The 24,905-nt window shown below is 43.5% G+C and overlaps 1 protein-coding gene across 9 annotated transcripts in view; it reads right to left on the reverse strand.

The window, feature by feature from the left end:
* Window positions 1-3,359: 3,359 nt before the first annotated feature.
* The window catches only part of PSD3 (pleckstrin and Sec7 domain containing 3), a 151,982-nt gene continuing 130,436 nt past the window's right edge, over window positions 3,360-24,905 (reverse strand). For all 9 annotated transcript variants that reach the window (XM_077921080.1, XM_077921081.1, XM_077921082.1 and 6 more), the window contains 4 exons: window positions 22,214-22,371; window positions 19,689-19,833; window positions 16,786-16,929; window positions 3,360-13,250 (listed from right to left, as the gene is read on the reverse strand). In XM_077921080.1, coding sequence (XP_077777206.1) covers window positions 13,035-13,250; window positions 16,786-16,929; window positions 19,689-19,833; window positions 22,214-22,371 — 663 coding nt within the window. In that variant the 3' untranslated portion in view covers window positions 3,360-13,034. The remainder of the gene's footprint in view (window positions 13,251-16,785; window positions 16,930-19,688; window positions 19,834-22,213; window positions 22,372-24,905) is intronic.

Here is a 24,905-nt window from a genome sequence, read left to right on the forward strand (position 1 = left end):
TGGAAAGAGGTAACAAGCTGAGAGACTGTGGGTTTATTCAGACTTGGCTTTCATATCACTCTTTCCAGGCAGAGGTTTGCAAGCTAACACTCTGTGTCTGAGCATTTAAAATATTTTTTGCCCTGGGCATTCCCCATGGAAACCCGCTCTTTAAAGCTGAACTGGAGCAAACATCAATTCAGGTATACTGTGGGTTGATGTTTGTTCCGATTGCACTTTAAAGAGATTTTAGCAGGGGAAACTCCGGAACAACAACAAAAAATTGGCGTTCAGACACAGCGCCTTAAATCACAAACTGTGCCTATGAGCTTAATGGCTGGAGATTCTTTTCACCCTGAGTCCTTCTGGACCAACATGAACATGCGACAAAGCTTGCAAATGTGTTTTGGGTTTGCTGCGGTTCACTGTTGACATATACACGAGCAACAGTTTGCGGAAATGGGGGAAGAGCCCTGGAAAAAAATTCACTGAGGGAAGATGCCCGGAAAAGGGGTGGGTGTCGTATTTATTTACTCGTACAGAAATGTAGCCTACTACCCATCACAGCTATTTCAGTGTGTCACAAAGGGCTGGTTCACACATGCATGTTCATCCCTCGATCTCTCTTCTCTACACTTGATGACTGACAACTAAATGTATGCCATTGGAAAACACTGGGTTTAAAGGTAAAGGTACCCCTGCCCGTACGGGCCAGTCATGACCGATTCTAGGGTTGCACGCTCATCTCGCTCAAGAGGCCGGGAGCCGGCGCCGTCCGAAGACACTTCCGGGTCATGTGGCTAGCGTGACGAAGCTGCAACTGGCGAGCCAGCACCAGTGCCGCACACGGAAACGCCGTTTACCTTCCCGCTATAAAGCGGTACCTATTTATCTACTTGCACTTAGGGGTGCTTTCGAACTGCTAGGTGGGCAGGAGCTGGGACTGAATGACGAGAGCTCACCCCGCCGCGGGGATTTGAACCGCCGACCTTACGATCAGCAAGTCCTAGGCACTGAGGTTTTACCCACAGCACCACCTGCGTCCCTAAAGGTAAAGGTAAAGGTACTCCTTTAGGATGAGGTTATATGGAAGCATGGTTTGTGATGTTTGATCTCCAAAGCTGCATTCCAACAGGCGAGTTGTCACCCAAGTCCTCTTCACGTTATTCACATTTAGCTGCATCCCTGAAGTTATGTGACTCCTACCATTACAAGGTTTGTTAGAACTCCCAAAATAGGTATCCAGCTGTAGAGAAAGCTCCCCTGTGTAAGTTATGGTGGGAGTAGGAATAGCTGCATGGCTTGGGGAGGGCAGAGCTAAATGCCCTGCCCCCAATGTCAACATGCATACCTTGAGACGCAAGTAACAAACAAAGATGGCTTTGATGGTGCAATAATCTATGACACATGATGCATGCTGGTTGTTAGTGACTGCTGTTATTTTTGGGGATTTGGCTGGTTTTAAGTGTATTTAAATTATTGGGTCCTGCTTTAAAGATTTTGTAAAGCTGCCTTGCAAGGATTTCTTCCTTTCCTCCCCCCCCCCCCCTCGAAAGGTGGGATGTGAATTTCTTAAATGAACGAACAAAGGCTGCCCTTGGCTTGAATGCACAATATACAGCCCCAGTCAAAATAGGCACAACTGTCTTCCAGTTTGCAATCTGAAGCTACTGCTTTGTCATTCCATTCCATTCTTGCTTAATGTATTCTGAGCAATCGAGATGAGTAAAGATTAAAGGGATCAGCAGAAAATGCTTATCAGAGCTGTCAGTGGCAGGGTGGGGGAGAGAGATGATGATATAGAGATGGTGAATATCCATGACATTAACATTCATGTAATAGCGTAATATTTTGGGATAGGTTAACAGCCTGATCAAAATTGGGTAAAATCAAGAGCGTGACTCTTACTGGCTGGCTGGAATATCAGCTTAATTTTAATGACTGAATGGCAAACAGGAATCTTATTGGTAAAACTTCTCCACACCATACCTACTTCTCAAGGCAAGATGGGAAAAGCAAGAACTTCAACTTCTTCCATCAATTCCAAATCGTTAAGACAGATAAACACGATCCCAGAATATGGTTTGAAGGCCACCAGCTTAATGAAGCTAAGCAGGTCTGCATCTGGTCAGTTCCTGGAGGGCTGACTGCCTAGGAAATACGTGTATGCTATCTTGGGTTCTCTGCCGGAGGAAAGGTAGCTTGGCCATTTTAGGTAGCCCTTCTCTCTGTGTTGGGCAAGAGATGTGCTGGGAAGGGATTATGATGCTGACTGTCGAACTCCAGTGGGTATCCCTGGGGGCTAATGTCCCAGTGCCAGGAGATATAAGCCTCTTACCAGAACACTTACCAAGGACAGCAGGTTTGGAGGCGCAACACCATCCAAGCAAGTCAGGGTCCAGTGCAGAGACTTGGTTCAGGTCCAAAACGTGATCCAGAGGCAACTGCCCAAGGTCAATAAGCACAGGGGATGCAGGTAAGGTGCAAGGAGGGGATACCAGGCTTGGGAATGGGGTTCAGGGATTATATATGTTGTTTGGGAAATATATACCAATGCCTTATGAGGTAGTGTAGTCCCAGGGAGCCTTTAAAACATATTAGAACTTTGCCATGTATTTGCTTGCGATTTTTATAGATAGGTAAAGCGAAATATTTCATGAATGGTTGAACTAGTTGGGTCTTATCCAGTGATCAGTCTTTCATGTGAAATGTTTACCCTGAAAGTATCAGCCTAAAAAAAAACCAACCAGTTGTCCTTCTGCTTTTTGTTATGTAACCAGATTTGTTTTAAACAGTGATTTAAGGAAGAAAAAAACAATTGTCATAAGTGTCACCAGGTTTGTCAACAAGTGTATTTATTCCATGGAGAAAAGGCTGGATGTACAGGACAAGAATGGTCTAATGCATTAGCAGAGAAGCTGGCCAAGGCAGTCTGAGCATTGAGAGGATTAGACTATGAGGATGGTTTCATAGGCCAGTGATATGCCTTTATTCAATGGGTGAAAAATTCACGAATGAACACAATATGAATTAATAGCTTTTCCAGTGGACTACCATGCTTGATAAATGCTCAAAATCTTCCTCAGGACACTAGCAGTGTTCACTGACAGCCCACTGGGTCAAGAGCCCACAAAAACTTGGGAGTGAAAGCTGATGGAGCTGAAAAACGAAATGTTACCTTAAACTGAATATCAATTTTTTTTTAATGGAAAAAAATAAAAAAATAAACTGAATGGGGATTTGTGCCTTATTATTATTATTACACATGACTCACAATGTGGGGATGCTCTGAGAAAGTGAAAACCAATCAGATAATTATGCTGTTCTTTGGCAACGGTAACACAGGGCAAGCTTAAATAATGACCTTCCGTTCCAGCAGATGAAATACATTTGGTTTATTTCTTTTCTAGTTTTTTTTGTTTTGTTTTTACATATACATATATCATATACATAAGTGAAATCCTTCACCAGCTTGTTCACTTCCATAAACATAAAAATCCATCCAAGAGGCTTTATGTTTTCGTTGCGCCAAAGCAAGAATATTCCAACTCATTTTTTTAAAAACGTAGTTGTCATGGTCATGAACATGTACACAAGAAAGGGGCTGGGGGGGGGGGAAACTACGATATCTCACAGCTTTGTAACATCAGGCAAATTATTGTCTGCATACCATAGAAGGGAGACTCCAGCAATGGTAAAACAGACAGAAGTGTATTTATATACAGGAAAAAAACCAAAAGCAAATGTAAACGTAATCCCCAAAATATTATTTCAATGATATAAAAACAATATCCACATAAGTGAGTCCATCTACCATGTGGAAGAGGATCTCCATAAGTGCCTTCATTAAATATGAAATTGCGTTTCTAGTACCTGTAAAGAGGGAATAGAGATTTTAAAGGAAATTCTATAGTACCTGTAGAGAATATTAACAAAATGCTTTGGACCCTTTGGCTACTGGTATGAAGGAAGTAGGTTGTGCTTTGCCCCTTCTTGTTCCCATAGGGAGAAATTAACCTTCATGGGCAGAATCCTGGCACATAGAGTAGCTTCAGGATCCTGCCTGGCATAACAAAATCTACTCCGTATCAAAGAAGAAAATGATTGGTCAATAGTACAATTGGCCAATGAACAGTAGTGGAAGGACAACAATTAGGGGAAAGGGTTGGCCGTGAACCAAGACTGATGGAGGCCAGGTAACCTACATGGTTAGGGTTATAGTCTGTTATTCCAACCTCAAGTTGTGTAACGGGATGAAGGCTAGTATAGTCTACAATTCAGCCTCAGTTGTTGTTTAGATTTTAGCTTAGAATATACACGGACAATTCCTTTAAAAAAATAAAAATAAAGGGGTAACAAAGGAATTTGCACCAGTTTGTTTGCATGCAGGTTTGTGTGTATGTGTGTGCATGAGTGCACAGGAACAATTGTTTTGTCTTCCTATTATGCTTATGATCAACATTCCCCAGAGAGGTCATGTTCTATAAGCTCGTACCAGCAAGAACAAGCCGTTTTGGTGGCAGCTGTGTATAGGACTGCTGAAGTTCAACCTTGACACCAGCATTCTCAATGGCTGCTGGAATTGTAGGAGGGAGTTCCATCAACTCAACTCAAGGCTGATGCTCTTGACTAGTGTGTGGCTCTGAAGACCTGTCACAAGCCACCACAGCCGATGGCAGCCTTCAACACCACCAGCACCAAACTCTTCCACATGCTGCCTTCTACAATAGTATCCACATGTTTTTCATTAGGACACCCTTTTGATTACCTTTGAGAAAAGTCTGGCCTACTCTCCTTGTCTTGAGATAAGATCATCAAGTCATTGGAGGCTGGCAGTGGTGCGTAATGCACTATGTCCCTCAATGTGAGGGATACTCGAGAGATATGCTTTCCATCTTAACTCTGATTCTTCTGTGTGCAGGCCTCAGATGAACTAGAGGTGAGAGGGGAAACTTAGGAGGAAGAGAAGAGCTCCATGGCCTGCCTTGACCTTAAGGGCTTATCCATGCTTTCCTCTGCTCTTTCCAGGTACAGTCCACGTTTTAAAGCTCTCTGTCCAAGCGCCCCCCGCTTTTGCTCCTGAGGTTTCCCCACAAAAACCCGCTCTTTAAAGCTTAATCGGAGTAAACGACAAGCCAAATTGATGTTTGCTTTGATTGAGTGCTAAAGAGCAGGTTTTTGCAGGAAAAGCTCCGGAGGAAAAATAAAACGCTTGGACCCTGAACTTTTAAGTGCAGACCTGTGCGTGGAAAGAGGGAGACAAAAGTTAAAGTGTGGGTAAGCTTTAAATGTTCTTCCTTGACACTGGGCGATCCAAGAAAAGAGAAATGGAGTGCTACCTTTTCGGTGTTGCTATGGTGAAAGCTTCACCGCTCAGGACATGGGCTTTCAAGACCTAGAGAAGGGTCCAGCCCAGCCCTTGTGTATAATTTCAGTGGAGGAACTAAGCAAGTGTTAAGGGCGTTTTACTGAAACAGAAGCAAGGCATGAAGTCCCTGTTAATGGTATTTCTGATCCCATGAGCACATTTCAGTACTGCTATGCACAACCGATTGATTCATATGCCGACACATTATGCAGCGGTACTACTTTAAACTCCCACTAACCGTTTACAATCAGCTTTGACAGGGAAATGTCTCCACCAAGAAATCAAACGAATAACCACAAAGCAATGGTACAGAAAGATCTCCGTGAGTTGGCATTTCCCTGTTAGAAATAATAAATAAAACCTCATCCTCAGAGACACTGCAAATGTCAAGTCAGCTACACCATTTCTTCAAGAGGTAACAAAGAAATAAAGTGGGTCCCGACTGGACTAACTTCTAATGTCATATGAATATGTACGCTTTTGAATCTCACATACCTCTGCGTAAGGGAGGATGGAAAGCTCACTGCAGCTATGGATTGAGCAAAGGTGGTTACAGTTGCTTCAGACAAACCACTATTCTAAACACAGAAAAACTTTAAACGTAAGTCGAAACAAGTGGGAAGGACGTGCGGTTTAAATGCCATCTCTGCTATGAACACAGAAGTCAGAGAAGGCTTGGACTAAAGGGAACATTTCTGGAATTACTATCCAGCTATCCTTATGTAAATTGAACAAAATAGCTAATGCCTCTGGCCGCTTTTTTCCTAAAGCCGCATCTGAAAAAGAGGCAACTGCTTGCTGTAGTTTACATCCATTCACAGCTGATTTTGTTTGGGGGGGGGGGCGGGGAGATAGGAAATGATGACTAAAACAAAGCACCCAGAAACAATAATCTCATTATACAATAGGAGAACTATTGTATTTTGCCACAACAGCTACCTGCCATACAACACACAGTCACTTAAAAGGCATGGCACACGTTACTAGTACAAGGTGAAATTTAAGTTCTAAATTTGCCAGTCTATTCAAGTTCTCAAGGCAAAATTCACATGCAGCATGACCTCCTAAGTGCTACGATATGCCTCTATAAAGAATTGTTGTTTTTTTATTTTGAGGAGACACTAGCCAGCTGTCCAAAAATATTTTACAGGCCTTTTCATCAAGAATACAAGACCCATTATTTAGCAAAGGTTCATGTTTTGCCTCATGATCTTGCCTGTTTTCCTTGGCAATAGCCCAGACACGGTACTGACCCACTATGCTCCTGCCATCCGCATCTTTTCATTCTGCCCAAATTCAAAATGAAATCCAGAAATTTGGGATAGAATCATTCTTAGCACTTGAACATTTCCAGAGTGTTCAAAGCACTGAACATAAATTATCACAGCAAACCTTGCAACAACCCTATCTGGCAGCCCAGTGCTATCTTCTGCCTATTGCAGATGGGGAGCTGAGGCTTAGAGATGGAGGCTTGCTTAAAAATATTCACATAAAGACCCCAATCTCTTCCGAAACTTGCAGCCATGTCTGGCAACCTAGTAAACTCTAGCACAGTGCCTGATGAAAAGACAGTTTTGTTCTGCCGTGTACCAGTTAAAGCAGTCTTGACAGTCTGAAAGAGGAATTTAAATCAATCACTGATTTTCAGACAAGTCTGTCTGCTGAGAAACGTGAGCGCATTACCTCTTTGCAGACAATGGTACCTAGGGCACACTGCAAATCGGAAAATTAAGTTGATTTAATCCACCATTTGGAGTGATCCTGGGAACGGATCACAAATTTGGCACAGAGAAGGTGCCAAGTTGTAGAAGCTGCAAGCTATGACTGCAAGATGTTAAAAGCAAGCACATATGCCATACAAACTGTCTGCCAGAAGCTTCCTGAGCTCAGGAATGTCATATTCACAATTAAAGGAGAATATAAATGACTCCTTGAACAATGGCTAGGCTGTAAATCGTCTTTTTTAAATGAACGAAGAGCTTTCTTTCTTGCTTGCTTGCTTGCTTGCTTTCTCAAAGATAATTTTTACTTAGCATCTAATTGCAATAAAACAGGAACAGATGCAAGATCTCAGCTTAGCAGAACTTAGTTTACTTATGGTTTACTTATAGACTCCTCAGAGGAAAATTGAAATACTGACTTAGAGAGCTCTGCGCATGTGCACATGATGGGGAGCAATCAGCATTTGGAATACTTTCCAACCATTTCAGTTTGTGTGAGAGCAACCAGATTAGGCAAAAACCCATCGGCTGAAGATGCATTTGGGCCAGCTTTGCAAGTTAGACCACAGAAACTACTAACACCCAAAGTTCTATAAGCCTATCTGCCCACACATACCCAGGCTAGTCATTTGTGTAAATGAATTTTCTAAAGCTATCCTGGATGGTTTCCCTGGAGACAATCCTTACTTACGGTAGGTGAGCAGACAAAGCAACATTTTACAAATCTGTTTTGGCCATCTCATCCTAACCTCATCATCAGTTCTGGCTGGTGCCCATAGAAGGTGGTGGGGTGGAATGCAGGGAGCCCAAACAGTAGACAGAACCAGTGCCAATGAGAGGTAGAGCCAACTCATTCTACTTTTATTCCAATTCTCCTCCCCGCTGAGTTCTGCAAGGGCAACACTGAGACTAAGGGGGAAGAAGCTGACAGCCAGTGCCTCCCCCTGGACTGGTTTTAAGTAAGAAGGTAGGCTAGTGGGAACTGGCTGAGGAGAGACCAACATGGGTGGAGCAGCGCCCCACTGAGCCTAGTCGGCCACCCTCCATTAAAGGTCAATTCTTGTACAGAAGGTTAAGCGCTGCTTGCAATCCTATTTCCATTTGAAAACCCAGATTGCTACTACACTGAGGACTATGTGGATTCTCAATTTTAAAACCAAGCAAGCAAGCAAGCGACCAACCAACCAAGTATTTATAAATATACTGTACAGTCAACAGAGTATTTATAAATATACTGTACAAGCCAAGTTAACATGCACATGGATGCAGAAACTACTCTGCAGTGTTGTGTTGTGGAATGTGGAGCTGTTGCACAAAGAACAGATCCAGGGGTGAAAGTTAAGGCCAAGAGGGGTGAGAAGAAGAAAGAGAAGTGATTAAAAGAATAACAAGGCATAATTTCAAGGAATAACCGCCCCCAGTTAAGGTCAAGCACATGGCTTATAATTCCAGGGAGGGATGTACTTTTGTATCAACGTTCACCTTTGTCTGAGTATGTATGTCCCTATCACCACTATGGAAATGCTAGATCAGAACAACTATAGCTTGCTTCTCAAGTGAATATAAAAGAAGTATCTGAATGTATATAAAAGCCACAACCCATAGTTCAGTCGCATTCTAGCGTGACCAAGAAACAGAGCCCCAAATGACTGGAGTCCCCGTGTCACCAGGGGTGGGGAAAAAGCTTAGCTTCCTCAAGTGCATTTTTCAGTTTTCTCCCGTGAAGCAAATAAACAGGAAAAATAAATGTAGTGCTTTGAGAAAAAGCAAAGAGCTACTCTTGGGAACAATGCTGCACTGAAAGCAAAACCTTCTGGGGCCTAACAGAGATGCTGTCTGAGAGGCGCAGGGTGGGAATGGTGGGTGGGGTGGGGGTTGTCCTTGCAATTTACAAGCACTCCCTCAACACATACGCTCCGTCATCATGACGGACATTTTGCTAGTAATAAATAATTAGAATTCCCCTACGGTTCTTAAAATAAATAAAAAAGAACAGATATAAAATGCAGCATTTCAATTTATTTGCTCCGCCAACGTTCACAATGAGGCTTCGGCATTCATTATGGTACACATTGCGAACGAGAGCACATGTGAAGCACACTCCAGCTTTCAATTGTGCAACTTAAAACTGCCATCTCGGGGGCTATTTTGGTGCCCTGCAGTACTGCAAAATGATCAGCAGAAGGTTTCTCTGCAGTTACCCAGCCTTTTAAAGCTACCACACAGGAACATGGTGTACAATGGGCTCAGTTTGCATCCTTAGCTTCTCAACAACAGGAAGTGGGGGGGAAAGAGGATGGCATGTCAGTAGTAGCTATCCATGGGCAAAAGAGCAAGGTGAATGTTTCACTGGGCAACCTTTCTTTGAGGATACGGATCTCCCCAGGTGCCCTTCCTTCCTTCCTTCCTTCCTTCCTTTCCCTGAACTACCAGTACTCAGCTCTCTTACTGGTTTCCACTCTCCTCTCCCTGCCAATTTTCTAAAGCAAAGATGGCCATTGGCCTTTGGGTCAATCCAGGTCACTAAAACACCCACAGATTCATTCATTCAGGAAAGAAAATAATACTCAAAGTGTGTGTGTGTGTGTGTGTGTGTGTGTGTGTGTGTGTGTGTGGAGAGAGAGAGAGAGAGAGAGAGAGAGAGAGAGAGAGAGAGAGAGAGAGAGAGAGATCTTCTATAATTTAATGTTCTTTCATTCTCTTTGGAAACCATGCTCAAACTCAAACCATCCTTAGACTCATAGAACCATCAGTGAAGGGATCAGGTTTGCACAAAAGGCAGTTCCAGCCCAAGGGCCACTGTCAGGCAGACAAAACAAGTACTCCTGTCCCCCAGAATACAAAGCCACCCCCTGCTCTAAAAGACACTGCCAACTTGCACCTAGGAAGTGGTACCAAGTACTAAGGGTTGCATTCAACTAAGCTTCACTCTAAACAGACCTTCTGCAATTAATGGCCCAAAATTAGATGTGTCTATTAATTTCACTGGGTCTATTCTGAGTAGGCATTACAGTGAGTATAACCCTAAGCCTCCAACAATGTCTGCATCACCCACCTCTCAGATGAGACCCCCAAGACAGTGCTATCTGGCCAAGAGAAAAGCTCTCTGCCCCACAGTGCAGATTGTCAAGGGGTGGGTATATATAGGGGGAAATGCAAAAGATGATAGTGCTTGTGTGCCTTTAAACAGTTGCAGAAGAGGTAGACTCAGAAGGAGCAGCTTTTCTCAGCCTGAAACTCTTACAAAGCTGTGCATCTGGGCACCCTAAAGCATACTGTAACCGACACATTATACTGGATCAGCTCCTCTGTGCACTCTCTCTCTCTCTCTCTCTCTCTCTCTCTCTCTCTCTCTCTCACACACACACACACACACACTGTCATCTCTCCTTCAAAAGAGTCGTAACTGGGTCACCCAGTTGTTGCATGACTGCAATATGTATCCTCCCTTCCCAAATCTTAGCTGATGCAAAGCTCATTAACCTCCAAGGGAAGGGTATAAAGAGTCACTACCTCTCCTTTGATCATCAGACTACAGTGGTTTAACTGTGCGAATCTTGACCACCCCGTGACTCTGCATCTTCAGTGGAAGCAAGGTGAATACCACCTGATAATTCCTACTCCAAACTTTAGGGTGAACACTGTGTCAGAACCTACGTCGCAGCCATTCCAAGAAAAACTGCTATTCTAGAGTCTGTAAACACCACTCAGCAACACTCAGCAAACAGCCATAGTAGAGGCCAACAGCCAAAGCAACACAGAAGGCTCCTGAATAATTCAATTTGTTCCATCTATGGAAAACACCAGAGAGAATCACAATGCAATATCATGGCTTTGCACATGTTGGTAACTGCAATCTCTCTCTTTTTCTCACCTCTACCTGCTTCCCCAGCTTTCAAAACAGTGGGCGTTTCCTCCCCCCCCCCCCATCTTTTTAAAGTCATCTTCACTTTTTGCCTGCACTCCACCAGAGACGATACACACAGCAGTGAAGCCAAGGTCACCTCTTCCTTCTCAGACAATGCTAATCGGTTCTGTCACTTTATTGCTGTCTCTCTCTTCTCATTATAACTGGACAGCTTGCTGACTTTTCTGAACCACTGGTGAAAAATGAGCTACGGCAGAAGAACTTGCGAGCCACTGCCTCACAAATGCCACACTTCTGGGCTCATTCATTCTCACAGTAACTATCAACCGGTCTACATTAATGGCTGGTTTCGCCCTTCATAACGTAACAGGACTGACAATTCTCAGCTACAGGTTGGGTCTCCCTAGGAAGGTGCAGGTGACAAGGGATTCCTGTCCCACTTCTTGGATTAATCTCAACTAGTTGCCACACTGACTGCCAATGCCAGGAACATGCACCTTTCGCCACAGAGACTGAGGGATAGAGCAACACTTCTAGTTGCACCTAGCCTGTGTCCTGGCAAATGGCGGCTTTTGATTTAGTACAGCATGTCACTATAGTCCTTCTTCCTCATCTCTGAGGCAGATGGCTTCATGGGAAAGTGGAAGCTCACCCTTTACCCTGTCTGTGACAGACAGAAACACATACACACACACTGCCCCCAGATCAACAGCAGGGATGGGGAACCCGTGGACACTTTGCTGAATTCCCATCAGGATCAGGCAGCATAGCCAATGGCCAGAGATTATGCCAGTTGCCGTCCAACGACAGCTGAACAGCCGCAGGTTCCTCATCCATCACATACGGGAGCAATGTGTGTCCTTAACTTTGAGCTGCCTGTTCTGGGAGCCAACGGGAAAATCTATCATTTTTATTCTTAGCCCATGTTCTCTTTGCGATGAAAGGAAACAGAATGCGGAGGGCATTATCTATGGTGGGTGATATTTTAGCTGGAGGGATCTGCTAGCTGGCACAGGGTGGCTGGAATGGAGCCAGTTTTTCATTTGTAGGAAGAAAGAATCTAGCTGTCATTCCAAACACCGTATCTCTAGGTCTTCGTGACTTTTAGTTACAGAAGGGAACTGAGTAACATGCTGTCCCTTCAGACGTTCCAGCATTCAGAGAGAAATTCTCAGCTGCAGTCTTTTAGACTATAAAGTGCCTGAACATACTTCTGGAGGAGGATCGTAATGCCAATGGAAAATAAATACACACTACAGCTGTCTGTACAGCAATTGTATGACTAAGATACTGCTGAAAACTGTACAGGTAGCACAACTTGCTGATAAACAGAGAAGTCCATGGATAAGACCTTCAGTTCAATGAAATGGAAAAATAACCCAGTTTTGGTTGGAGCCATTTCAGATCACCAAAAGCCTTCCTTGGTGTCTAAATCTAGTATATGCTAGCTTTGTTAACACCATTTTTTTCCTTCGCTTTTCAGCCCCTTACAGCGTGTGGGGCTCAGAGATCACAACTGGGGTTTTTTCACAGTCTAGCAATTGACACGGCTCCCACCACATGTTAGTTACAGAGCTCTGCAGCACTTGGAAACTTAATTTCCCCCAAGGATGTGCAGTTTCACCTAGTCTCTTTTAACAGTGAGACTACTATTGTGCCACCTTGGAAAATGCAAGAATCCGTTCACAAAGCTAAATGACTCAGTAAGCTTCGGTTTGTCCAGTTACTTGCCCTACTGCAGGGAAGCAGCAGAAGACTTGAGATATGAAAATTACAAGCCAACAAAGTAAGATAAAAAGATGAGAGAGATGAATACATCATCAAATCTCTTCCTTGCTGTACCTTATTTTCCTTCTCTCTCTCTCTCTTTTTAAAAGGACTGGATCAATTGCTTTATGATAAATGAACTAGGCAAATGCAAGTCAGAAGCCAAAACATCTCCAACAACCTGTACAGAAACAACAAAAATTTACAATTGAAAATGTCACTAACACCCCATTCAGGCAGATGTGTTAATTTTTGTTTGTTTTGTTTTTGCAAAGGACAGGTTATCAAAGAGCGAGTGATCATGTTGTTCCTCCAGCCTGCCTCAGTTGCCCTAAGTAACCTTCTGCTTGATGCTCGGTGTTTCGGGTCTATAGTCTTTCCTCTCGGAGATGTTACGTTTCACCTTGGCACTAAGAGGGGACTCCTGATTTAATGAGGGGCTTGAGTGGCATTTCTTCAGTCCCGGGCCGTCATTCTCATTGGTGCTCAGCAACTCCTTGCTGGCTCCCTCTGTGAGAAGAGACACGTAGGTTTCGTACCGAGTTTTCTGAAAAAGAAAAAAGGTGAGAAAAAGAAAGACTCAATCTACAGCGTAACTTCAGTGATATATGAAGGAAGTCAAGCAAGGCGATTTCTTCCCAGGTGAGAGGACCTACTCACCTGCACAGCAAGTGCACAGCATAACTATAGCAAATTGCCTTATGGGTAGCAAGAAAACTGAGATGCCACAGAAATTTCTCCTGAAGTGAAATTGGGGGGGGGGGTGGTGGTTCCTCCTCAGGCAAAACATTTGAGGAAATTTGAGGAAAATCTAAAGAGTCTCACCAAGACTATCAATATTTTGGGAGAGGGGAGGTGGAGATGTCCCACACATCCCTAAGTTACCATTGGATTTTGCCTAAAGCAGTGGTTCCCATACTGCGGACGGGCCTCACTTGGGGTGTGTGGAACATCTGGAAGAGGTGGATCGGTAACAAGTTCTAGGGAACAGATTTACAGCTGTGATTACTCCAACACTTCCTCCATCATTCCAACCTAATTTGGGTAGATCAACAGCTACGTGTGGTTTAAGGGAGGAAGGTCTTCTTCTATGGTAGGAATTCAACATCATACTCTTCTGCTTCCTCTGTCAGCACAAGTATTTCAGCTTGCCTGACTAAATGATCCCCCTCTCTCCTCCCCTCACATGTTGTTTTGTGGATTTTCCTGACACAAACCAATTTGGGGGGGCATGGGGGTATATGGGGGGAGGAGAGCAGGAGTCCAAGTGGAATAAATGTCTGCCCCCTCTATGATGGAATGTCTATCTGGTGGTGGGTGGGGAAAACATACAGAAGTTAGAATATGTCTTCTTGGGCAATATACCAGAATAATTTTTAAGAAAACAAACAGGGAGATAGCTCGTAAGATGTGTAAAACGTCTGGGTGTGCATGTAACTATTGTTCGTTAAGGTATACACCATCAAAACAACAACAACAACCCTGAATTGTTTTTTCTGTAATCCTTGGATGCTGTCTACTTATATAGCAAGGCTTCAACAAGGTTTTGTTGCAAAGTTTTGAAATCCAGTTACTAGTCTTTACAATCAGTCCATAATATTAATATGGAAAATATACCGGATCAGTCACAAGCACTGTAATTTTAGGTACAGCAAGACAAACCCCCATCTCTTTGATGAAGTAGATAATGCCCTTCTCCATGAATCAGAGAAGCCTCCCCTTCATTTTGGAACTGCATATTTACACTGAACATTGACACAATTAGATCCCCAAGAGCCAATGAGAACCTGTACATTTATACGTGTCCAATTGTTGAACATTTCTGTCCTACAGAATAATTGGACTAATACTTCCAAGGGCTTTAGGGCATTAGATTATGGTAATTACTATCAACTTGGAAAGTTTCCCCGATGATGAACTAGCCAACAAGTCTCAAAAAGTGGGGAAATGAAATGGGCAAATTTGGCCAGTCAACATGGCCAATGGTCCAGGGTGATAGAAGATCTAGTCCAACAACTTCTGGAGACCCAAGGCTGGAGAAGGATGTAATTCAGCATACTTTGTTTTTAAGGTGCTACAGGACCTGGATACTTTTTACTGCTATAGGCTAGGAAGTCTGAAAACACAGGAGCCATTTATTGTTTTCTGCCCATTTCTGAGCAGTAAATATCTTTATCAGTATGTCAAAAGAGAGGCTTTCACACAGATGGGTGGGTGGGTGCTTGACTGCGAAAGATTTCAACGAACCCTTAAGCACATAGCTGGTTCTTGCCTTTCTGTTCAGATTTTTAGGCCTTCGGTATCATGATGTCAAAATGGCATTCCTAGAGAAGCCAAGGCAAGAACTTTGGCTCTTCTCTGTGCATTGCATACCAATGAGCTATGGCCTCGCTCTGAATTAATTTTTAAGGTACAGACCCTTGCTGCCCCTCGGCTGGGAGGACTGTGGCATTTCAAGCACATTCTGTTCCAGGTACAAATCTACTAAGCACACCAGGCCCAAAATACTGAGCTGCAGGAGACCCTATGTATTTCTGCAAGGAGCAAACTGCTGAATTTATTCACTGTCTAGAACAGCACGCAGCCCTCTGTTGTAGGGCAGTTCTATCTGCAGCCTCATACAATGGCTCTGTGATTAACTCAAATAACTAGTGATTAGCTGGGATTCAGAAAAAGGCTTTTAAGAGTTGCAAAATGCACACTCTGGCCTTCCAGAATAATTTTATTTAACAATGCCGTCTTCTGACCCGTCTCCAATGAATCAGTGCAAATGTTGATGAAGTTCCACCAGTTGCCCACACGGTTTTCAAAGGGGAGAAAAACCGATTGTCAAGTTATTTGCATGCCACAATGAGGGGGAAAATGCACACACTCTTAATTCAAAAAACAAAATTCAGGTAATCATTATTATTCAAATGCAAGAGGACTTCAAGGCCTTTATGAAAGGGGAGGCGAGAGAGAGAAAAAGATGGCTATGAATGGCCTTTCCAAAGAGCTTTTGAAGAGATAGATTCATGCAGAAAAAGATCGCAAGAAAAATCCACTTTAAAATTAAATGAAGAAAGACAGCCATACACTTGGTATCTATACTTCCACCAGCAGTGAGGAGACAAATAAATTAAATAGCTAAAGCATGTCACTCACAAATAAGGGAACTTGTGAGATGAATGCTGATAGTGCTCTGGGCTGATTCATTTTTCATCAGATAATGCATACGCCAGAGAGCTGTAATAAGAGGAAACGGGGCTACAGATGCTGGGTCATCATACAGTAATTCTTAAGTCCTGGTGTTTTTCTGCCTGCGCTGCTGTCAGTCAAAAAGTTGTGGCATCTTTCTCGCCTCCCCCGACCCCCCACCCCAATCTACAGGGCTCTTGGGAAACTTATAAAGGTCTTTCAATTAGAAAAGCACCGAAGGCAGAGAAGCTTTCCTGAAAGACAGTTCGCTCATCTGTTTATCTTCTTACGCAACCAACAGCCGGAGTCGATGCTTGACAGTGCACCCTCAGTTGACACGAGGCGATCAACAAGACCCAGAACATGCCCCAGAATGCTTTGCAATAGATGCGGATTTTTTCTTGGCTCAAAGAATGCATTCACCCTCAGCCAACCCTAAAGAAGTTGTGTGGCAGTGGTCAGCGTGACCACCTCACTCTCAGTCACATGCACAACAAACACACAGGCAACAAACCCCAATCCTCAACTGATCCTTCTAGGTCAGCTGAGGACTCTGCACCGAAGGAGTTTCTCTTCTGAATATGTACCTGCCCTTACAGCCTTTAAGCCAGCAGGCAGAGGAAGGGGACTCAGCTCACAAAGCTACTTCTCCCTTCGAGTTTACTTTTCTATTTAGCATTTATGGTTCTCACTTTTGCTGGATTCCACATACATCCAGATACTTTGAACTACTAACGTTTTTATCTGGCTACTGCCCACACGACATGACATTCTGCAATTTTGCTTTGAAACAGTTATTTAAATGCCAAGCCACTATTAATTATCCTATGAAACAGGATAATTTCCACTGTTTCTGCAGTGGCTATCTTTGTAACGGTGCTCTGCCATGGCTGACCCAGACATACCTCAAATTCCAGATAATGATCTTTCAGTTTGTAGTCCTCCACTTCCTTGCCTTTAAGTTTCTTATCTGGTGGGTAGGAACGATGCTCAGCTAGTTCAGTGGAGATTTGCTTCAGTTTACTTTCATGTGATTTCAGCTGATCATCCTGCAGGAGACAATAGTATATGTCACAGCGAACCTCTAATATATTTAGAAAATGTAAAGGAAAGGGACAAGAATACTAACTACAGGTATCATAATATATTGCTAGGGGCTGTTTTGAACCAGGTAACACAAATACAGAGAAATGTTACCAACAAATAACTTTCTGGAGGGTCAGTCAAGAGACCTGGTCAGCTAGCTGTAACTACTGGATGCTCATTTATTTATACTTCACTTCTATTTTAGATGAACTGTGGCTTATCTTGACGTCCAAACTCAGACAACAGTGGCTAATGAACTGCTATGAAGTTGGCTTTTCCCAACAAACTTTAGTAAAATTTAAGCACATTCTATGGTTCAGACCGCTAAGCGGCAGGTAATCAAAACTCAAAGCTGCTTATCTTTTTCTTGTGACAGTGCTGGGAGAAGAAGGAATGCATGAGCCTAGTGGTTGCTGCAACTTGCCCATGTAGCACTAAACCAGGCACCCCCAAACTCGGCCCTCCGGATGTTTTTGGGACTACAATTCCCATCATCCCTGACCACTGGTCCTGTTAGCTAGGGATGATGGGAGCTGTAGTCCCAAAACATCTGGAGGGCCGAGTTTGGGGATGCTTGCCCTAGGTTAGCGTTGCATGCAAACACAACTATTATGCCTCTTGTTCAGGACCAATTAAGGTCAGAACAAATGAGGACTGCTCAAAATTATGGTCTATAAACCTATCTGAGCATGATTTCAAAGCTATTTCTGGTTAATGCTAATTACAGCTTGCTCAATTCTGGCATAACTACTGTTATGGTAAACCATGGAGAAGGGGAGGCAATTCACATACAATGCGGGGGGGGGGGGGAGGAGCCCACAGTGCACTGGGGAACTGGGAGATTAAATGTCTGAACTGGGTCACTACAGTAAAAATGGTGACCCAGGCTGGACTACATGTTTACCACAGAACCCTCTATCCTGAGCTTCTTTAAAAGAAAAAGCAAACAATAAGGAAGAGAGATAACAACTGGAGGGGCCTTGATCTGGCATCTTCAGGCATCCCCTGAAAAAACCCCACCACCCTCCAAGGTGCTATTTTCCCCTGTTGCAGAAAATGGCATCTTTAGGGGCAAATAAGCAGGTGGGGGTTTCATGAAGAAAAATTGTGCAGGGAAATAGGCAGATTCTGCTCTCCCCACATGCCATGGTCCTGATCTGGATTAGGGCCCGAAGCAGTTACTTGTCCTTCCTTCCTTCCTTCCTTATCTACTCCATTCTGGATCTTGGGTACAGAAACAGAGCCTGTGAAAGCAACTCTATGTGTAGTCACATCTTGATATGAGCAGCAACTTCTAATACAGCAGCCAGGCAGAGTTGACAGTACACATTTCATCCTCTGCAGTATACGCAGGAGCCTACTGGCAAGTTCTCTATCTCACAGATAAAAACAGACGGTTCTCAGATTATGCCTGAATTTATCTCCTTGGAAAGCATAACACTTTTTGTCCCTGCCTTTTGGCTTAAAACAGCTCCTGTCCTTTCGCTTCTCCTTCTCTTCTTTCTACCAACACGCAAGGCCCTACTTTCCTGAATGGGTAGCTGAAAGAGGAAATTATGCAGCCCGACACCAGTTTCTGTACTGTGGCAAATCAAAAAATAATCAAAATCTGTAAGCTAACCTGGGATTTAATACAGGGTAAAATAATATTGCAGGCCCAGTTCATAGCAGCAAGGAAGAGAAAGAACAAGTGAGCAAGAGACCTGGCCACAAAAGTGGCTCTGTCTGTTTCTGTGCTTCTGGACAGTGGCTATTTTGGGGTAGGATTCCATTGTGTTCTAGCAAATTCAGGTTTCACAATGATTTGTGAAACAAATCTGCTTCACCAAAAGATTGCACTTTTTGCTGTAAGGAAAGTGGCAGAAGAAAGAACTGGAAAGTGTGGGATAACACTTGCTTTGATGCCACATCATCTAACCACCCTGCAAACAACTGAGAATGTATGCTCATTATATAGCCATTGTCGTGATATAAGGATGGACGCTCAATAAACAGGTTGTCTGGAAGTGCCTCTGTCTAAATATCAGTCTCAGCACTCTTGTCACAATTTAACAGAATTAAGGAAGTTCTGCAGATGATATGGTAGGGCCAGATCAAAACATGATTGATTCTCAAAGGCTGGAAGGAGGCTGGGTCCAGCAGAACAAGCAAAGACTTTTGCCTCCAGCCAAACTCTGTTTCCAAGTAAACCCCTAAACTTTCTCCTGTACAAGTTAAGTAGCTGCCGCTCACTATGAGGGCAAAACCTGCCTTTTCCCCAGTAATGGGTGCTCAAGACTAACAAAGGTATTGAATGCAGAAGGCTGCAGGCAGTGACTCTCTTGCCCTCCCCTCTATATATTCCAACCGATTGTGCAACAACATTTTACTGGTTATTACTTGAAATATTTCCACCCTTCCTCAAAAGTGTCCAATGTTGCAAGCATGCTCAAGAGCATCATTTCAACTTCTGGGGCTAGCCTTCATGGAAGACTGAGCACCTCCTACTGCAAGCTCTGCTCCACTTTGCTACAGCGTTTTGCTTCAGCTCACATGGGTCTGGACTAATCTGAAAAATGTCCTCAAACAGGGCGTTTAACACCTACAAGCACCCCCCCCCCTTCCCTAAATTCAAGCACTTGCCCTATCAATGGTTTGCTCTTTGCAAACGGGGGGTGGGGGGAGCTTTCTGTGGCTCATTAGATGCACACTTGAAATACACTTAGGGTTGTAGATTAATCACCTGAGACAATTTGGTTGTGGAAGCAGGTAAAAGTGGGCGGCTAAACTTCTTCTGGGATCCAATAGCAGCTGGAAATGGTGGGGCAGAAAAAACGGCTGCCACAGAATTGATCTTGTTGATCCACAACTCCATTTCTTCCGGGCTCCTGCGGAAGAGAGCAAAAGGTCAGTCAGTCAGTCTGGGAGCTTGTCTGTTTTGCTTTCTCTCCAGCATCTGCTCTGCCCTAAAAGGAAATGCTGCTCTGAATCATATTTCCTACTTCAGCATCTCAATACTGGACAGTGGGCACTGACTGCACTGCTTGGAAGATTCCACCGGCTTCTTTCTCCATCCTTTGCTAGAGGCTGGTCTAAGCCTAGAAGCCTCCCTTCTCCTAATAGGTGAAATGTTTGCCTTGTCTAATACTTGGTGCTTTATCACTAAGCTTCAAATGCAGCTGAAATATTTAACCTGGAAAGAGCCAGAGCCGTGGGAGGAGAAGAAGTAGCCTAGCCTCTTCAGGGATCATTACTGCATGGCAGTGTTCCCAAACCGCAAAAGCTACCCAGAAGGGCACCACAATCAATTCATCTAGGATAATTAAACAGAATGGCACTCCTTCTTTAATTCTCCCAGCAGAAGTCATCCACCAGAGCAGTAGGAAGCCCATAAACAGTCCCCGGGAAATCAGAAGGATAGGGGGCTAGATAATCTGCTCATCTGGGTCCTGTTGCACATTCAATCACCCTCCCAAAGAATGGCACAATAGAGAGACGTATCTATAGGTTGCAGTATTAAATGACTTCAGTGATGGTTTTCAACTGCAGTCTACTCAATGCTTCGTTCATTGCGACAAGGCAGCTTTCTCTCTCAGTGAAGTATTTATTGCCTCCAGTTTATTTATTTATTGAATTTGCATACCGCATACGAAGATCACAGGGTGGTTCGCAACATAAAAATACGAAACGAGAACACAAAATACATAACAAAACACCCACCCACACCCCACAAACACATCTAAAATACCACAGAACGATAATCAGCCAAAGGCTTGGTTATAGTTTCTTATGCTGGCTTGAAACTTCCATGGGGGGAAATGACAAGAATGTTAGTGGTTGGCTGCACTCCACCAGATCCTTGCCAGCTTCCTCAAGAGTAAAAAAAACCCAAAACCCCAAAGCTCACAAGCAATTGTGACTAGCAAGGGCCAAGGATACTTCCAGCCAGATTGTTCCTCAATACCACCTTGGGTACTGGGTTGTAAACGTTTCTTTACTATTCAAAATAGAACAGCATGGAGATGATGCTTTGGTTTTGGCCAAAACACAACACAACACAACACAACACAACACAACACAACACAACACCATCAGTTTTATACTGCTTTTTGGTTGGACTCCCTATTCCAGAAAAAGACTAAAGCTCTATTTGGGCATTAACTTCCTTCGTTTGGTGATAATCATGTTTGGTTTGGAGGGTGTAGTCAAGCCTAGGACTATCTCTGTCACCTCAGCTATTATTGTTTTCTCTCTTTCTCTTTTATATGCATCTTTGTTCTCACCCCCCTTTCCCTTTTTTCATTTGTACCACATTATTTCTTTAAAACTGAAATTCTTTCAATAAAAATATTAATATTTTTTAAAAAACCTGAGTCTATTAGGCAGAAGGTGGGTGGCATAGCAACTGAATTCATAGCAGTGCCCCAACCAAGTACAGACACCGAACGAAGAATGGATGAGGTGCCCAGTAAGGAAAATGGAACGTTTAGGGGTTTTAGTGACCCCAACCCCACCTCTGTCTTGCTGCTGCATTGATTATCCAATCAGTAGCATCAGGGTCAAAACAGGATCTGCTGCCACATCTGAACAGGGTTGGGGTGCTGCACACCAGGTCTATGCCTTCACACAAGTTCAAATAAGGGATCACAGCTGTGTTACTGGAATTTGAACTGATACTAAACTGCACCAGCTGTCAGACTGATGAGTGACTGATGGAACAGGAGGGGTTTGATGAGCTGGAAGAAGGGCCTGGCTCTTTTCTCCCCTTTCCTGGCATACTCTACTCTCAGCTACAAGCAACTATTCTGCCATGCAAAAAGATGGAGAGCCTATCCTGTGATACCCTCAGCTTGCTGGCTCAAAACTAGTTTGAGTTACTGAGCTACAGTATGGAGTCTATGCCTTTGTGGTGTAGTGGTTAAGAGCGGTGGACTCGTAATCTGGTGAACCAGGTTTGCTTCCCAGCTCCTCCATATGCAGCTGCTGGGTGACCTTGGGCCAGTCACACTTCTCTGAAGTTTCTCAGCCCCACTCACCTCACAGAGTGTTTGTTGTGGGGGAGGAAGGGAAAGCCGCTTTGAGACTCCTTAGGGTAGTGATAAAGCAGGATATCAAATCCAAACTCTTCTCTTCTTCTTTTCATTTTCATACTATCTTATATTCAAGAATAATTTATTTATTTTTTTAAATCCAGTGTGAGAAGACACACCACCCTTGACTGTGAGCATATTTTGCTTGAATCCCTAAAGGAACCAAAAGGGAACCTACTGGGCTTGGAAAAGCAGGACCCTCCAGTCAGCTGTCTTGAGCTTCAGAACATTTGGCTTCTTCTCATAGTCTGTCGCCTTCGATGCCAATGCATGGTGCACGCTGACTGCATTCTTAAGATCTTCCTCTGATAAAGCTTTATCTGGTTTGTATTCATCCTGCAGAAGCCCAAATTAAGAGTACAAATTATTATATAGTGCCAGTGTTTTTAAAGCCTGATTACATTCCAAAAGAAGGCAATAAACAAAAGTGTTATTTAAAAGAGTCATCTAACTTGGCAAAAAACAAACCAACAATCCCATATGCAGCTACAACCCTGTGTATGTTTATTCAGAGATAAATCCCACTGCACTGAGACTTAAGACTGCAATCCCATGCAAACAATTGGGGGTAAGCACTGTTGAACTCTTTGGGACTTTCTTTGGAGTAAATCTGCATAGGATTAATTTATGTATTTAAAAACAAAAATGCTGCTATTTAAATGTTTGGGGTTTTTTTAGCATTTCAGATTCAAAACAAGCATTTGCAACCTAATAATCTTTAACTGGAGATGCCAGGATTTGAACTTGGATCCCTCTGCAAGCAAAACATTACCTCTACTACCACATCATAATCTCCTAATATTTTCCCAATTACAATTTTCCTAATGTACAAGACACCGTTGTCTATCATCTGCTAGAGTGATGTGCAATGTTCAAGAAGGAGTTTCTCTATGAAACAGAGAGAGAGAGAGAGAGAGAGAGAGAGAGAGAGAGAGAGAGAGAGAGATTGAGAGATCCTACCATAGCACAAGTTTGGATCGTCTTGTGTTCTTAAGGGCTTAATCACTGTTGGATCTGGCCGTCTACTTTTGAAAACTCTTGATGAGTAAAAAAATAATCCCACATTTACACAGCAGTAGGCTGCTCTGTGGCAAGATCCCCTGATCTGCCACTGTGGTTTCCATTTCCCATCCCCAGCAGTGAATGCTTTGCTTATATGACATCTCCAAAGTAAATTGTTGGGGGCTGCTTGTTTTTTTAACATTATTAAGGGGAAAATGTCATAAAAACAACTTCCAGTAGCGTCCACACTGGTTACATAATGTGTCTTCAGAAGACAGACATTACAGGTCAGCTCTTCATTAAATCAATTTCAGCTCAGTACTGACCCATAGCAAATTCACTGTAGAACAGCCTGCAGCCAGCATATTAAGAAAGGTAAATCAAAGATTCTTCCGTGTTCAGGAGATGGGTTTTGACTAATATGCAATGTATCCTATATAGGAAGGCTAACTGGAAGTCAAAGTATGTTTTTTAGGATGGGAAACAATGCTATAAAAATCAAGCGAGTGGGTCTGTGCCTGTGTGCTTGTTAACAGTAGTATGGCAAGGAAAAAACACAGCTCAGGAAACAGAGGAGAAGCTGCTGTGCCTTTTAGTAGTTGCGTAAGAGAGAATTTCAGCAGGGCCATCTTTTCCCAACCCTACAAGGGAATCTGCTCTTGCTGAAATCCACTCTTCTACAAAACTGTCAATGGTACATGAGTTCTGTCCTCCTCTAAGTCTTATTAGTCTATATAATCTGTCACCTGCTGTTGACAATGGACATGACACCTCGGTTGGTTTTTTTTACTGACATTGCCTCTGCTATTAACAGACCTACAATTTTAGTAGTAAATGATTCCAATTCACATTTCACAATGGAGGTTGGAGGAGGAAAGTTTTTGACATCAACAGAAAAGATCAAGAAAAGAGATGGGGGTATGTCTGGCAATGAATAAAATCTTTCTGCTTAGGCAGCGGCTCCTTTGGGTCTGGGAGCTTGAGCAATCAATCTCAGGGACTTCACTGGTCCCTTGTTCCCATGGTATTTCCCTAGAGTTTTATAAGAGGTGTTTACTCAGACATAAATCCTACTGTCTATTACAGGGCCTATTCCAAATAAGTGTACGTAGGATTAGAGCCTTGGACTGCAATCCCATGGACTCGTTTTGCATACCCACCTGCGCTCATTTGGGAGAAAGGCAAAATATAAAGGAAATAATAACAGAACTCTCCTGCACTCTTTGTCACGAACAGGCCCCCAGCCATTAAGAACCAAGCCTGTTCCTATCTGCGCAACCACATTCTGCGTCATCTGTTAACCACACAAGTGATGGAACTTTATGCATTCTTATGTATATTGATATATTTGCTCCACTCCTGAACCCATGGGACACTTGTTGCTAAGTTGTTTAGGAACTGCAGGCAGTTTCAGCCTGCCCCAATCTATGCCACTTAATGCTTTCAGGAGAAAAATCTGGATGTTGCTAGTTCCAATAAGCAAGTTGCCAAAAAACAATAGACTCATTCCCTGCCTCACTAAGCTATTCCAGATGCTTAGCCATAGTACTGAAAGCATTTCCTGAACTTGATTTTATGGTATTTGTACCAGTGCTTTGTGAGTCGCTGTCCGACAATGTTAAAGGTAAAGGTAAAGATACCCCTGCCCGTACGGGCCAGTCTTGACAGAGTCTGGGGTTGTGCGCCCATCTCACTCAAGAGGCCGGGGGCCAGCGCTGTCCGGAGACACTTCCGGGTCACGTGGCCAGCGTGACAAGCTGCATCTGGCGAGCCAGAGCCGCACACGGAAACGCCGTTTACCTTCCCGCCAGTAAGCAGTCCCTATTTATCTACTTGCACCTGGGGGTGCTTTCGAACTGCTAGGTTGG

Source organism: Podarcis muralis, chromosome 17, assembly GCF_964188315.1.
Source record: "Podarcis muralis chromosome 17, rPodMur119.hap1.1, whole genome shotgun sequence".
Taxonomy (NCBI): Eukaryota; Metazoa; Chordata; class Lepidosauria; order Squamata; family Lacertidae; genus Podarcis; species Podarcis muralis.